Genomic DNA, 16,132 nt, shown 5'->3' with positions numbered 1-16,132 from the left:
AGGCTCGATCTCACAAATGGTGAGATCATGACCTTAGCCAAAATCTACAGTCAGACGCTTAACTGACTGAGCCAGCCAGGCACCTCTCTTACTAAAGAATTTTTAACCACTCTTCATTTGTTAAATTAGTCTTATAGTACCCAGATTATTTGTGAGTATCCTATAACAGTACTTAACATTTCCTACCTAGTATTATAACTAAACTACTCTGTGAATTTAGTTAGAATTAGATACCATTCTGATTAAATTGACTCATTTTTGTAATTCCCCACAGTGCCTAGCACAATGTCTAGCATATGCTAAGAGTTCAATATATATCTTTAGAATGACCAAATGTTTTGTTCTTTATATTGTGATATTTTCAAAAAAATTTTAATAGAATATAAGCTTCTTAGGGACAAGTTAACCTTTAATTAACCTCTGATTCTCCAGTATTCTTAGCCCAACAATGTTTACATGATACCTGATTTTTTTTTTTACTTGAAACGGATTGATTTGATAAATAACCCACCATCCAAAATGTGTTTATGGGAAAGCCTGACCTGAATACAGAAATAACATAGATTTAGAATGCTTTCTTTGAACAGAAATGAAGAAATCTTGTCTCCTGGTTTCTTGTAATGGGACCCCTTCTTGGGGTGGGTTAGTCAGTTAAGTGTCTGACTCTTGATTTCAGCTCAGGTCCTGATCTCACAGTTCATGGGATTGGGCCTTATGTTATACTCTGTGCTGTTAGCACAGAGTCTGCTTGGGATTCTCTCTCCCTCTCTCTTTGCCCCTCCCCTGCTCATGGGTGCGCTCTCTCTCTCTCTCTCAAAAATAAATATTAAAAAGGGATCCTTCCCTTCCATGAAAACCTATATTACTAATTCATTAAACCACTCACTTACCATGTATTATCTTGTACTTTTAGTAAAGTTTATACATAGACATATCTATCTATCTATCTATCTATCTATCTATCTATCCCTTTCTTCCTTTAACATGAGTCCCAGAGCAGAGACTACAGTTACTACTAAAGAAGCATGGGGTAGTGAAAAGTGCATGAGTTTTGGCATCAGACCGAAACTGGTTCAAGTCCTAGTTTTGCCACTTATCAACTATGTAACCTTAGAGAGTATTCATTTTATCTTTACACCTCAGTTTCATTGCCTATAAAACACAGGAAATATTTTTCTTGTAGGGTTATTAAGGATTAGAAACAATATGTATCAACTGCTGGCACATAGTATACTCTCAATAAATGGCGGCTATTATAAAACTTCTTTCACTTAATAATTAACAATGCCATAGATACTATGTACACGATAATACCCTTTGCTAACAACATAACATACATTTATTAGGCCTGAAGCTGAAATGATAAGACAAAAACATACCAGTTAGATAAGAGGTAAACTGCTTTGGACCACAGCGAACAGCATAACGTGTAGTTGTTCTGACAGCTTTTGGTTCAGTCTGCAATGCGTCCCTGGGACAAAAAAGGGTTCCATCTGATGTTTCTCCCCACCATCTCACTCGGACAAGTACCCAAGTGGGAGGCTTTGCAATCTTCCATATGACTTTATTAACAGTAAGTCTCAGAAAGCAGCGTAGCTGGCCTTCAACCAGAGGTGGAAGGCTTGTAGATGGAGAAATGTCACTCAAACCTGTGGAGGAATCCAAAAACACTAAGTCAAAATTCAGACTAAATATAGAAACATATAATCTGCTTTTTGAATGAGAACACACACAAATATTAGTCTCTACCAGGAGAACATTTATCCTATAAAGAGCAAATCAAACCACAGAATAACTTACCGAGTCACTTAAGCCACTTTTTTTTTTTTTAAGTTTATTTTATTTTGAGAGAGAGAGAGAGAGAAAATGAAAGGGAGCATACACATGAGGGGGGCAGAGAGAATCCCAAACAGGCTCCACAACATCAGCGTGGAGCCTGAGCTAGGGCTCCAACTCACAAACCATGAAATCATGACCTGAGCCAAAATCAAGAGTTGGACTTGACATTCAATCGACTGAGCCACCCAGGCACCCCCACCTAAACCACTTTGATAACTAATTCATATTCAGGGTCTGATTCAAGTTATTGTAAGTAAAGAACATAATACCAGCTTAAAACATGTGAAAACAAACTCCTCTTTAATTGAAAGCTATCATTTCATGCAAATTAAAACCACAATGAGATATCACCTTTCACCTGTCAGAATGGCTAGAATCAAAACGACAAGAAATAACAAGTGTTGGCTAGGATGTGGAGGAAAAAGAACCCTCATGCACCACTGGGAGGAATGTAAATTAGTGTAGCCACTATGGAAAATAATACAGAGGTTCCTTAAAAAATTAAAAATAGGGGCTCCTGGTTGGCTCAGTTGGTTAAGAACCTGAGTCTTGATTTCGGCTCAGGTCATGATTTCATAATCTCTGCGCTGTCAGCAGAGCCTACTTGGGATTCTCTCTCTGCCCCTCCCCAGTTTATGCATGAGTGCTCTCTCTCAAAAGAAATTAAGAAACAATTAAAAATTTAGAAAAAATTAAAAATAGAAATACCATATGACCCAGTAATTCCACTACTGGGTATTTACCCCCCAAATTCAAACACTAACGAGAAAAGATATATCCACCCCTATGTTTATTGCAGCATTATTTACACTAGCCAAGGTGTGGAAGCAACCCAAGTGTCCACTGATAGATGAATGGATAAAGAAGAGGTGGTACACGTACACAATGGGTTATTACTCAGCCATAAAAAAGGACAAAGGGGCGCTTGGGTAGCTCAGTCAGTTAAGTGGCCACCAGATCATGATCAGGTCATGATCAGGTCATGATCAGGTCATGATCACGCAGTTCGTGAGTTTGAGCCCCATGTCAGGCTCTGTGCTGACAGCTCAGAGCCTGGAGTCTGCTTCAGATTCTGTGTCTCCCGCTCTCTTTCTGTCCCTCCCTCGCTTGCACTGTCTCTCTCAAAATAAATAAATATTAAGGAAATAAAAGAATGAAATCTTGCCTTTGAGACCACTCAGATGGTCCTACAGAGTATTATGCTTAAGTAAAATAAGACAAAGAAAGACAAATTCACTTACATGTGGAATCTTAAAAAATAGCAGAAACAGATCCCGAAATACAAAGGAAAAACAGGCGGTCACCAGTGGGGAGAGGGGAAGGGGGATGGGCAAAATAGATGAAGGGAGATGGGAGACACACACTTCCAAGTATGGAATGAATAAATCATAGGGATAGAAGGTACAGCATAAGGAATATAGTCAATGGTATTGTAATAGCGTTGTATGGGGATAGATAGCAGTTATGCTTGTGGTAAGCACAGTTTAACATATAGACTTGTGGAATCACTGTTGTATACCTGAAACTAGCATAACATTGTGTGTCAACTATACCTCAATAAAAAAAAGATACCATTTTAAAAATACAAATATAATGATACAGTAGATAGGTTTTTAAAATCTCAGAAGTAGTTGAAATTTTTCTCCCAAGTACTGTTGTTTATTGTTGCAAAGTTCAGGTTTTAAGATATGTTAGCTCTACCTCTCTTACTTTAAAACCATCACTAAACATGAAACAGCAATAACTCCTCCCTTCACTCAATGCTCAAATGATTAAGCGTTTCAATAAAGACCACCTTAAATTTTGTATTTTCTTTCTGGCCAACATCATTCAGTCATTGAAGACAGACACTATCATCTTCAGATTCTGCCATTATTTTTTACTCCAGCACTGGGCTCATAATATTCATTGGCTTTTATAATATTTATTGGCTTCTGATTTCAGACAGATAATAAATGTAAACAAGGCATTTAATTATGACTTTCTATAAAACTTTCCTTTAATGACCCTGATGGTCTTCCATTCATAGTTATCTCCTAACCATGATTTAGAAGAAATTTAAGAAACTATTCCTTTATATCTATACAATAGAATATTATTCAGCCATAAAAAAGAATGAAATCTTGCCATCTGCAACAACATGGATGGAGTTAGAGAGTATAATGCTAAGCAAAATAAGTCAGAGAAAGACAAATACCATATGATTTCACTCATGTGGAGTTTAAGAAACAAAACAAATGAACAAAGGAGGAAAAAAAAAAAAAGAGAAACAAACCAAGAAACAGACTTAACTGTAGAGAACAAATTGATGGTTACCAGAGGAGAGGTGGGGGAGCGGTGGGTGGGTGAAATAGGTAATGGGTATTAAAGAGCACACTTATGATGAACACTGAGTAATGCATAGAATTGTTGAATCGTTATACTGTATATCTGAAACTAATATAACGCTGTATGTTAACTATACTGGAATTAAATTAAAAACTTAAAAAAAAAAAAAAAAGAAACCATTCCTATATTACACACACCTTCCTATTCCTCTTTTCCCTCAGAGAGTGGTCATGCCTAACAAGAAAATATACTGGAGTATATCAGATCAAGAAATCTATATAAAAGTTTTTGGATTTCTAAAGCGAACACCTTCTCTGCTCTCTACAGCTGAAAAAGACCCACCATAATCTTTACATATAAGTAGTTTCAATATAAAAATAATACACAGGTGTGTATATGAGCATTACTGCATATATAGATGGTATAGCAAGAAGGGCATTCTTATGTTATTTCAATTTTTATTTTCCTCCTATCAACCAAATATGCTTGACTGTTTGACATAGGGAGCACTAGCATTGAATACATCTGTGCTTCTATTTCATATCCTCCCATCATTCTTTGCAGGAAAAGTCACTGCCTCAAAACTGCCTTAGTTATCTTTAAAAAGCTTGGATGAGATACGTTCTCAGACAGTAGGTTGAGTCCTCAATCTAAAGACCTTCTCTTGCTACACACTCTTTCATCCTCTCAGATCCTTCAAAGATCCTCATGCCTTCACCTGCACTCTACCTCACCTTGTCACTCCCCACTTTCTTTTTCTCTCCTCCACAACTATCTTTCCCAACTCCTGCCTGTAGCCCTTCATACTTCATGACTGTCTTATGTTTGTTTGGCTCATTCAACTAACATTTACAGTAATGCATACAACATGATCTTTGCCAATTAGAATTACTGACATACCACCTCTCCAACTTATGTTTCTTTCAGTACGTGCGGAACTCCAAAGCTATACCCTCCCACACACAGACACACACACATTTAACTTTGCTATCAAAAGTACTCCTAGGTCACAGGGATGTAAAAGTACAGCACAGTGAACTACAGTTAATAGTGCACTGTATATTTGAAAGTTGCTAAAAGAGTACATCTTAAAAGTTTTCATGACATGAAAAAAACTTTTAGTAAGTATGTACGGTGATGGATGCTAACTAGACGTACTGTTTGATCACTTCGCAAATATACGGGAATATCTAAACAATTGTACAACTTGAAGCTAAGATAATGTTACATGTCAATTACACCTCCCTTTAAAAAGTTTTTTTAAAATCCTGGAATTTTTTTATTTCCTTTCTTTAGAAGTGTCCTGCCTGCACCCTTTTAGCCCTCACCTCGCCCCATTTATTAGTCCGCTTTGACCCCCTACTTCAGTACCTATTTCCTTCCCTTTCGCTGGAGGGGTAACTGCCCTCTCTAACCTTCAGATTCCTTGGTTATTTCCCCCTTCCTACTTCTCTCCCTCCCTTTTTACAGGCGGGTGGGGGAGTCTCCCTGGAATTCTCTACACCTTGCTCCCAACTCCACCTTATTATTCTTTCCTCAACCTTTGGTCTCTCAGGTTACCTCTCTTCTTGCGGCCACGGGCTCCGACAGGCCCCTGGCCTTTTCTTTGTTTCATGACGAGCCAGAGCTTTTCTTCACCAACTGAACTCCGGCTCCAGCACCCAAGCCGTAACCTCCCGCCATCCCTTCCCGAGGCGCCTGCGTTCCCCGGCAACCGGAGCCGCTGGGCAGCCTGGGAAGCAGGAAGAAAAAGCTCTTCCTCTTAACCGTCTGAAAGGAGCGGTGAAAAGGAAAGGCGCCAAAGCCTTCTTCCCGCAAATAGACTACAACACCCAGGATGCTTTGCTACACTACCTCTACGAGGTTGACAGCTGTCGCCTTCAGCTGCGCAAGCGCAAAGGGATATGCCCTTTGAGGACTTCATTGCCCAGGATGCATTGCCTTTAGGAGCGCTTGTCTTTCCGGCGAGGGTCGATGAGTTCTCTGTTGGTCTGAGAGATCCGTAGACTCCGTTACCCAGCTTTCTTTGTGAACGGCTGTTGCGTACTTCCGGTGGAATCGCCGAGGAGAGGGGGTGGAGTTTACGGAGCCGGTGGGCGGTGGGCGGTGCTGCCGGTAGCTGGGTGCTGTCCAAAGGCACTGGGCGTCGCTAGGGGAGCGAGCTGTGACCGGTTGGGCCGCGCTTAGCGTGGGACGAAGCTCCGGCTACTCTTTGACTACCTGAGGCCTCCACTTCATGTCGGCCCTAGAGAAGAGCATGCACCTCGGCCGCCTGCCCTCTCGCCCACCTCTACCCGGCAGCGGGGGCAGCCAGAGCGGAGCCAAGATGCGAATGGGGTACGTGACCCATACCCCGTCTCCCTAGAGGCCAGGCGCCGGCCATTGGAGAATGGTGTCTCTGGGCGTTTAGAGTGGCACGGTAGGGGAGGCTAAGGATGAGAGAGAATGTTGGCGGCGGCCTGGAGACGTTTAGATGGTGTTGAACGTAGATTTGGGAACTAGGGGAGGCGCCAAGTCAATGGAAATTGGAGGACAAATAGTATTGAAGGAAGGAGGGAATGAGGCAAAGATTGAGGAAGCTGAGAGGGTAATTTAAGAGATGTAGGAGGCACCTCCAGAAGAAGGGATGGATGAGGTTTGAGGAAAGGTGGTAGAGGTGAGGAAAGTCGGGGAATAGCTGCCAGGGAAGGTTGAGGAAAATGGGGAATGACTGAGAAAAGTTGAGGGAATTTAGGAGAACAACTAGGGAAAGATTTGGAAGTAGTAAGAAGACGGAAAGAACTAGATACTAGAAAAGCTGAGGGAAGTGGGAACACCTGAGGCAGGATTGGAGAAGGAAAGAGAACTAGGGAGCAGAAGGTTCTAGAGAGTGTCCTTGGAGGTGTAAGAGGAAGATTCAGGGAGTGAGGGGTTGATTAGATTAGATCTTTTAAGGGAGAATTGAGAAAGCCTGAGAACGGGACTAAGGAAAGATGGGGAATATAGCCAATTAGACTGTTAAGAGCAATGGGAATGTTCTGAGAAGTGAGGGTAGGGAGTAAGGGTAGGAGTGATGAGCTGAGAGAATGACCATGGGCTCTAGAGATGGAGAAATGACTGGGAACGGGGTTTCGTGAATGGAAGTGCTGTAGATATAGTCTGGGAAGCTTAAAGAGGAAATTTGGGCAGTTGATTTTTGCCAGGCAAATAAGTCTGATGGAAGCTATGTACTGGTTTGATAAGACTCAGAATTAATGAAGCATTGAGAGTAGCTGCTTATAATATTTTGGGGAAATCCATTTACTGGGAAGGCAGGAGCTGTGTTGAAGGGATAGTTTTGGGGAATTTTAGGTTGTTGAATGGCTTGTGTAGGTTTAGGGGGTACCTTAGGTATAAGAGAGGATGAGTTGAACATGGGAGAGGTAATTACTGGAAAGTAGAGACAATTGAGTAGGCAGTTGGTTTTCAGGGGTATTTGTGGTATCAAATAGTATTCTGCAGACTAGTGACTACAGAGAAAGGGGGTAGAAAGAATGAATAGGTACGAGGTAGCCAAGAGGGTGTGTTTGGGATTCTAGAAATGGGTTGATAGATATACTGTACTTGGAATAAAAACTAGAGAAGAGGAATCTTAGGTTCTAAAGAAGTAATATGTACAAAAACTGATCAAAAAGGAGATGAGGACAGTAGATGCATAACTGTGAAAGTAGGTCCTTGGAATAAAGAGAAAGGAGAATCCTATAAATTAAAACAGTGGGATAGAGAGGTGGTGAGAATTGGGGGTGGTGGTTGAAACAAACAGGGAAGGAAACTAAGAATTGAAGTGGAGACCTGACTATGATGCACAGTAGAAAAGTGAGAAAACCTCGACAGAAGATAGGTAGTTGATGCATAATAGACAGAGGTGGTAGAAAGCCTCGTAGAAGGTAAGATGGATATTGTTTTGGCGTTAAAAGACAGAAAAGTAAGACTGTAACATGAATAAGGAGGATGTGGAAACTGATCCATGACAGATTATTTGGGAAAATTTACCTGGAGTATAAAATCAATGTAACATTTATCATTGGTATATATGTCTTAGTGCCTTTTTTAATCTAAAATTTGGTCCTTTAGTACACAAACCCTCTTCTGTAAAAATATATAAAAATATTAGGTTTTTAATAACTATACATGCTGTAGATAAATTTAGAGGTCAGCCTCTCACTTTGTTAAAACAAATTCTCTGAAGGTGAAAAACTGAAGAAAAACAGTAAAAGAAAATAAAGGGAAAACTTGGTGATTAGAAGATTGTATAATTGTTAGTAACTTACCCTCTTTATTTTTTAAGTTTATTTATCTTGAGAGAAAGAGCACAAGCAGGAGAGGGGCAGAGAGGGGAAGAGAAGATCCCCAGCAGGCTCTGCACTGTCAGCCTGGAGCCCAGTGTGGGGCTCCAACTCATGGACTGTGAGGTCATGACATGAGCCGAGATGTTTAACCGACTGAACACCCAGGCACTCCAACTTACCCTCTTTAAATAGATGCTTTGGTCTTCTTTGTTAACTGCTTGTTCTGGGAAATAAACTTATTTAGGAAGATGCTTCTTTATAATATTATGAAGAGAAGAGCATGTGTTGGTGAATTTTATGTGCTCCTCAGGTGGCTTGTTTTCCTATATTTTTCTTTTCTATTTCCTTATTGAAACATAGGCAGGCCTCAGCCGAGTCTAAAATTAGTGGTAATATACTCTCTCCCTGTGCTAAAAAGAGAGCTTTGAAATGGTTTCACTGTATAGTTGAGGAAACGATTCAGAGAATTCTGTATTCTGTAGGTAAACGTAGAGGCAGGAGATAATATTTTTTGTGAATAAGAAAACAAACTCAGGGTGCCTGGGTGGCTCAGTTGGTTAAGTGTCTGACTTCAGCTCAGGTCCTGATCTTAGGGTTCATGAGTTTGAGCCCTGCATTGGGCTCTGTGCTGACAGCTAAGAGCTTGGAGCCTGTTTTGAATTCTGTGTCTCCCTCTCTCTCTGCCCCTCCCCCTCTTTCTGCTCCTCTCCAACTCACACTTTGTCTCTTTTTCTCTCAAAAAAAAAAAAAAAAATTAAAGAAAACAAATTCAATTCTTCTTCATACTAAGGCAGTAGAAGCCTAGTGGTAGGGCCAGTAAAGACTGAGACTTGAGTCTCTGAGACCCATTATGTTTTTTTGGATTCATAGTTGTTATCCTGGCAATACTTAATTTGAGTTGTGTTTCTTATTTCATTGCAAATACTCTAGGATTCAGTCTTTCTTTTTTCTCAGGTTTGATTTATGAAGTCTCACTTCTATCAATTTTAAAGCATTCTTCTTTATTTCTTCTTCTATTCATTCATTTGCATTTTTCTTATCTACCCATCTTTTTCCATTCTCTCATCTATCTCTTAATTTTAGGTTGGACCTGTTCATTTGACAGTCTCTTATATGACTTACTTTTTCAACAGTTTTTCATAATCTCTTGCCTTTAATTTCACTAAACCTTGTTTAGAGGTATTCATATATTCAGGGTGGTTTTGAGTTTGTGGTTTTTCTTGAGTTCCCATAATGTAGTTTTTCAAATTAGACTTAGTAATTCCAGAGTATCACTAGGTAATGTAAAAACAGCAAGTACTTTTTTTTCAAGTAGGTACCTTGTGAAAGTCATTGTAGTAATAGCTTTATGTATATTACTTTATTATTTTTTGTATGTTATTTTATTTAATCTGTTCACAACCTTGCAAGGTATATATTTCTCTGCGTTTATAAGTCAGGAAACTCAGACTTGAGATTAACAGTCACCCAACTAGTATGTGGCAGAACCAGGGTTTAATCTAGGTTTAGTCTCTAGAATCTATTCCCTTTTCAGAACACCAACAGTTTTTCTTGGGTAAGCCCTGAAATCCTGGTTTCATTGTTCCTTGATAGAAGCCAGTAGATGATGCCAAAAAACAGTGGTTTTGAACTTTTTTATTAAAGATTTTGGAGCTACTCTGATTTGGGATCCCTACTTGCAACTGGTAGTTTAGTCTGTTAGAGTTGCCCATAACAAAAAATACCATAGACTGGGTGGCTTATAAACAACAGAAATGTATGATAGTTCTGGAGGCTGGGAAGTCCAAGATCAAGGTGCCGGCAGATTCTGTATCCAGTGGGGACTGTTTATTGGTTTATAGATGGCATTTTTCTTGCTGTGTCTTCACATGGCAGAAGGGGGAAGGAAGCTCTGTGGCATCTCTTTTATGAGGGCACTAATCCCATTCATGAAGGCTGTACTCTCATGACCTCATCACCTCTCAAGGCCCCATATCCAAATACCATCACATTGGATGTTAGGATTTAACATGAATCTGGGTTTGGAGGGGGGAGCGGGACACAAATGTTTAGTCTGCCGCATCTGCTGTGCTTGAGAGGAGTATGTTTTGAAAATCACTGCTTTAGTACATTCTGTTACCATTAGAGAGACTATAGATTATTAAAACCATTCATTTTTCAACACAGTTTTGGTTTACCAATAGTACTATATTTCTGTAATTATCTCTTAACAGTTCTACAGTACTTTAACTGGAAGGTATATATTAGTGCCTTTTTGTATTATTTTATGAGGTAAATTAGGGCAAGGGGTAATATTTTCTCTTAATGAGAAAATTCGAATGTTCTTTGACTTGCCTAAAAAAACAGAATCATCAAATGGCAGAAACAAGATTCAAACCTAGACTTTGGGTTTTTAGTCCATTCTTGTTCTTGTTTTACTTTTAGTTCTTGTTATAACTTGGTGTAGAAATTGTTGTCTTTAAAGTGATAAGGAGATCTGAGTTTGAAGCTCAGCTTAAGTATTTACTTTGGTCAAGTCATTTAACCTCTTCTAGTCTTTTTTTGTTTTTTTTTTTCTTTTAATCTCTGCTTACTTTAGAGTGCTATGAGAATGAGATAATACATGAAAAGCACTTATGCTTCCTGACATAAGCTCTTACAGAATAACTAGTAAATTATTTTATATTGAAAACCATGAGAAAGGCTTCTTCTTTATGAAAACTGTGAGAAAGGCTTCTTTATGAAGTAGAAGCTCTTTTTTGAATTTTTTGTAATATCACTTTTTCCCCTTAAGCATTCTATTAATCTGTATCTGATTAGATAGTCCTTCGTTCAACTTCTTAAATTTATAATGAATATCAGGCCTCCTGGGAAAGCTTTAAGGAGCCATTCGAACAAATGGGGAAATAAAGGACAAAGCTTGCTCAAGCTCACATACTGAGTTGCAAATTCTAGTATTTCTGTTTTTGTTAATTAATTTTTTAAAAAAAATTAAAATTCATATGCCATACAATTCACCCTTTTACAAGTTTACCTACCATTCATTAGTTTTTAGTATATTCAGGGCTGTACAGTCATTGTCACTAATTCCAGAACATTTTCAGTATTCCATAAAGAAACTACTTACCTGCTACCGGTTACTTCTGCCTCCCCCAACCCCTGGGAACCACTGTTCTATTTTCTGTCTTCATGGATTTGCCTATTTTGGCATATAAATGAAATCATACAGTAAGGGGCCTTTAAAAAAAAATTATTTTGAGAGAGAGCATGCACACGAGTGGGGGAAGGGTAAAGAGAGAGGGAGAGAGAATCCCAAGCAGGTGCTAAGCTTTCAACACAGAGCCCCAGGCAGGGCTGGATCTCACAAACTGTGAGATCATTACCTGAGGTGAAATCACGGGTCAGATGCTGAAATGACTGAGCCACCCAGGCACCCCAGTAAGTGCCTTTTGAGACTGGCTTTTTTTACTTTGTATAATGTTTTCAAGATTCATCCATGTTGTAGCATGTATCAATACACCATTTCTTTTTATTGTTGAATGATATTCTGTGTAGATACAGCAAATTTTACTTGTCAGTTGATGAACACCTTGAGTTTCCTTTTTTTTGTTTTGCTATTATGAATAATGCTGCTATGAACATTCACATATAAATCTTTGTATGGAAATGTGTTTGGATTTCCCTTTGGTAAACACCTAAGAATGGAATTGCTGTGTTGCATGGTAAGTTATGTTTAACTTTTTAAGAAACTGCCAAACTGTTTTCCAAAGTGGCTCTTTGAAGCTTTCTATGTATTCAGGATATTTCTAAGTGTTAAAAATATTTTCCAAGTTGCTTTTTTACTTTGCTTATAATGTATTTTGCTATATAAAAAGGTTTTTTTTTTATTTTAATGCACTCAAATCTATCTAGCATGTGCTGCTTCTAGATTTTGCATCACAGAAAGACATTTCCTTCACCCAGGTTATAAAGGAATTCATTTTTTTTTTTTTTCTAAAAAATGGTTCCATTTTTTTACATCCATTTTAAGTTAATCTTGATGTGCAAAGTGAGGAACAGATAGATCCAGTTTTATCTTTATCCACAGGTTTTCCAGTTGTAACACCATTTATTAAAACGTTCTTTTTCTATTATATGAATTTCACCTCAATAAAAATTAGTCATTTTCCCCATGGATTAAAATGATGTTTTTGTCAAATACCAAATTTTCACATAGATATGGATCTGTTTATTTTCTTTTTTATCCCATCGTCTTCCTATTTTTTTTAACGTTTTTTTAAAGTTTATTAATTTTGAGAGAAACAGAAAGTGTGCCATCAAGGGAGGGGCGGGGGGGAGGGGAAGAGAGAGAGAGAGAGAGAGAGAGAGAGAGAGAGAGAGAGAGAGAGATTGAATCCCAAGCAGGGATTCGAACCCACGAACCCTGAGATCATGACCTGAGCCAAACAAAGTCAAGAGTCTGGACACTTAAACAACTGAGCCACCCAGGCATCCTGGCCTGCTTTTTTATTTATGTGCCACTATTACCTGTTTAACTACAGAGTTATTAGTAGTATGTTTTAGTAGATGGTAGAGGTAGCTTCTCCCTCATTCTTTTTTAAGATTTTCCTGGCTCCTTTTACTTGCTTATTCTTACAGACAAACTTTTTTTTTAAAGTATGGTTGACACACAATGTTATATTAGTTTCAGGTGTACCACATAGTGATTCCTCAAGTCTATACCCTGTGCTCACCATGAGTATTGCTACCATCCATCACCATACAATGCTATTATAATACCATTGACTATAATTTCCTATGCTATACCTTTTATTCCCTGTGACTTATTCATTCCATATCTGGAAGCCTGTATCTCCCACTCCACTCACCCATTTTGCCCATCCCCCCATTTGCCGCCCTTCTGGCAACCATCAGTTCTTTGTATTTGTGGGTCTGTTTCTGCTTCTTGTTTGTTTATTCATTTGTTTTGTTTTTTAGATTCCACATATTAGTGAAATTATGTGGTATTTGTCTTTCTCTGTCTTACTTCTTTCACTTAGCGTAATACCCTGTAGGTCCATCCATGTTGTTGCAAATGGCAAGATCTCATTCTTTTTTATGGCTGAATAATATACAAATAAGCTTTCTAATCAACTAAACTAGTGCCAGAAAAAAAAACCCGTATAGTATTTTTATTAAGATTACATTAAATATGTAAATTAACGCAAAGTAAACATTTTTATGATGTTGAGTCTTTGAGGAAATATGATGTCTTTCAGTGTGTATTAATCCCTTTTGAAGGAAAAATATTTCAGATCCCAAGTATTGGCCTAAGTTCATCTAATGTAGTATCACTTAATTATGTACAAAATAAACTAGGGATAAATTCCTTATGTGTAAGTAAATTCCATTTTATTATAGAATTATAAAACTCAGTAGATTTGTTTTTAAAATACAGTCCTACAAAACTTCCCAAATTCAAGTTAGCAATATTACATTAATGTGAAATAATCTTATTAGCTGTTAACAGTTTATTGTGCTTTAAACCAAAAGGATATTTATTATTAATAGGAAGTTCTAGCATTGATTCAGTCATTCAATGATATCAGTAAGGACCCTGTGCATCCTTAATTTTGCCATCTTACTAATGTTGGATTTTCCTTCTCTTGTCACCTTTTGGTTGCAAGATGGTTGCTGCAACTCTACTTTCATCTTACCTTTATTCCATCTTTCCAAATAAAAGGAAGGAACTGGAGCAAAGGCCTTTTCCTAGCTAAGCAGGCCTTTTGTTTTGTTTTGTTTTCTGGAAAGGGAAATTCCCCAGCCAATTTTTCCCTTAAGTCTCATGGTCCAGAACTGGTTTACATGTCCATTTTAAGACCAATCACTGGCAGTTGGGAATGGGATTACTTTGACTGGTTTAGACCAATTCTGATTCATTCCCCTGGGCTGGAGGAAGGATAACAAAATCTCCCCACTAGTTACTAAACAATTTGGAATTCTTCTAGGGAATAGAGAGTGGTGGGAAGTGCAGCAGGAATGTCTGGAGTAGACAGTAAACAGCATGTAACCCAAGGCCTAATGTTAACAAGTGGGGGAGATTAATCTTTTGACTGTAAATTCTCTACTGTTTTCACTCAACAGAGGTATAGGAAGTAATTGATCTCTTCTTTTGTCTCCCTTTCCACCACGTGCCAGGTTTGAGCCCCTTGACCTGAGCACTTCTGAGTAAATGTCCTTTATTCCATTGCTGCTGGGCTTATTGCTGACAAATCTGTTTCTTCTCAGTGTCCCCAAAATTGGATAATTGGATTTTGTTGTTGTTTTTTAAACTTAATGAGCCTTCCTTGTTATGTTACTTGATGTCAGATTTGAGAAAACATCTCTGGTTGGTTAGGAAAAACTTACTCCTTTATGTCATAAAATAGTTTCCTTTAGAGAAGAAAGTTTTAATTAATAGTGCTATTTAAAGGGCGGTCCAATTATATGCCACACTTAGATGTTCCTCAACAGTTTTGACAACCACTCCCAAGCACATAACTACCAATATATTTTGATGATTGAATAAGAGGTTATGTTGAAAATTCTAGTTGTCCAAACCACAGGAGAAGGCTGAAGTTGTTTACTCTGACTCCTTTTCTACCATGCGTCTGTGTGTGTTCTTTGCTATGGACTTTTCTCGGTGTAAGTGGAACTCCTGTCGCTGTCACTAATAAGTCATGTGGCCCTGGTCACTTTATCTTTCCTCTTTCTAGAATTCACTATCATGGTGTAGTAGCAAGACCACTTTGACACCAGACATACTTGAGTTTAAAATCCAAACTCCAGTGCTATTGAAAGTGGCTCTGGGCAAGTTATTTTACATTTGAGACTATATTTCCTCATCTTTAAGATGGGGACACTTGGGGCACTTGAGTCCCTCAGTCGGTTGAGTGTCCAACTTCAGCTTGAGTCATGATCTCACAGTTCGTGAGTTCAAGCCCCACATCGGGCTCGCTGCTTGTCAGCCTGCCAGCACAGAGACCACTTTGGATCCTCTGTCCCCCTCTTTCTGCCCTTCCCTCACTTGCGCTCTCCCCAAAATAAATACATATTAAAAAAAATAAAGTGGGGAAACTTTTGGGGTGCCTTGGTGGCTCAGTTGGTTAAATGTCTGACTCTTGATCGCAGCTTAGGTCTTGATCTCAGGGTCATGAGTTCAAGCCTTGCATTGGGCTCCACACTGGGCTTGAAGCCTACTTTTAAAAAAAATGGGGAAATTTTTCTTTTGGAACTCAAAATTCTGTTTGACACATAATAAACAGCTAATTTTTCCCTTCCATAAAGAAAGATGATCTCTAATAGCCTAATCCAGTGTGTAGTTTTGAGAATCTTTAAGTCTGCTGCTTTAATAACATGCCCTTATCACTAGTAATGAACACTCCAAACTACCATGACCCAGACAGCCATCTGGTTGCCATCTTTCCATTCCCTTCAAAGTGTTCCTAATCAAGACATTTTTTTTTTTTAAAAGCAGTGATGCCTTGATTTAAATAGCTGACTGCAATTAAACTTCAGTTTTTTACTTCCACATACTCCTAGACTAGAGAATTTGTGACAACAGTGACTAGGACTGCTACTGTGCAGCTCATGACTCATTCATAACTCCCTTAACAAATTTAAGCAGCCTAGTTGATGTTGAAGTTATTATGCCTATTTGG

The 16,132-nt window shown here is 38.6% G+C and overlaps 2 protein-coding genes across 8 annotated transcripts in view; one reads left to right on the top strand and one right to left on the bottom strand.

The window, feature by feature from the left end:
• Positions 1-5,966, bottom strand: part of C2CD3 (C2 domain containing 3 centriole elongation regulator) — a 144,106-nt gene extending 138,140 nt beyond the window's left edge. For 2 of the 3 annotated variants that reach the window (XM_007080858.3, XM_015537004.2), the window contains exons 1-2: positions 5,728-5,966; positions 1,380-1,649 (exon numbers count right to left, since the gene is read on the bottom strand). In XM_007080858.3, coding sequence (XP_007080920.2) covers positions 1,380-1,649; positions 5,728-5,782 — 325 coding nt within the window. In that variant the 5' untranslated portion in view covers positions 5,783-5,966. Of the gene's footprint in view, positions 1-1,379; positions 1,650-5,727 lie in introns of those variants that run through there. The other variant, XM_042959531.1, reaches the window with a different exon arrangement.
• The window catches only part of PPME1 (protein phosphatase methylesterase 1), a 102,761-nt gene that overhangs the window by 8,329 nt on the left and 78,300 nt on the right, over positions 1-16,132 (top strand). Inside the window, exon 1 of one of the 5 annotated variants that reach the window (XM_042959534.1) lies at positions 6,159-6,504. The exons of 1 other annotated variant lie outside the window; for it this stretch is intronic. In XM_042959534.1, the coding sequence (XP_042815468.1) occupies positions 6,404-6,504 (101 nt within the window). In that variant the 5' untranslated portion in view covers positions 6,159-6,403. Of the gene's footprint in view, positions 1-6,158; positions 6,505-16,132 lie in introns of those variants that run through there. 3 more of the 5 variants (XM_007080855.3, XM_007080856.2, XM_042959532.1) reach the window with 3 other exon arrangements.

This window comes from Panthera tigris, chromosome D1 (assembly GCF_018350195.1).
Source record: "Panthera tigris isolate Pti1 chromosome D1, P.tigris_Pti1_mat1.1, whole genome shotgun sequence".
In the NCBI taxonomy this organism is placed as follows: domain Eukaryota; kingdom Metazoa; phylum Chordata; class Mammalia; order Carnivora; family Felidae; genus Panthera; species Panthera tigris.
Note: the sequence above shows the minus strand (reverse complement) of the source record. Positions and strands in the feature narration are given on the sequence as shown.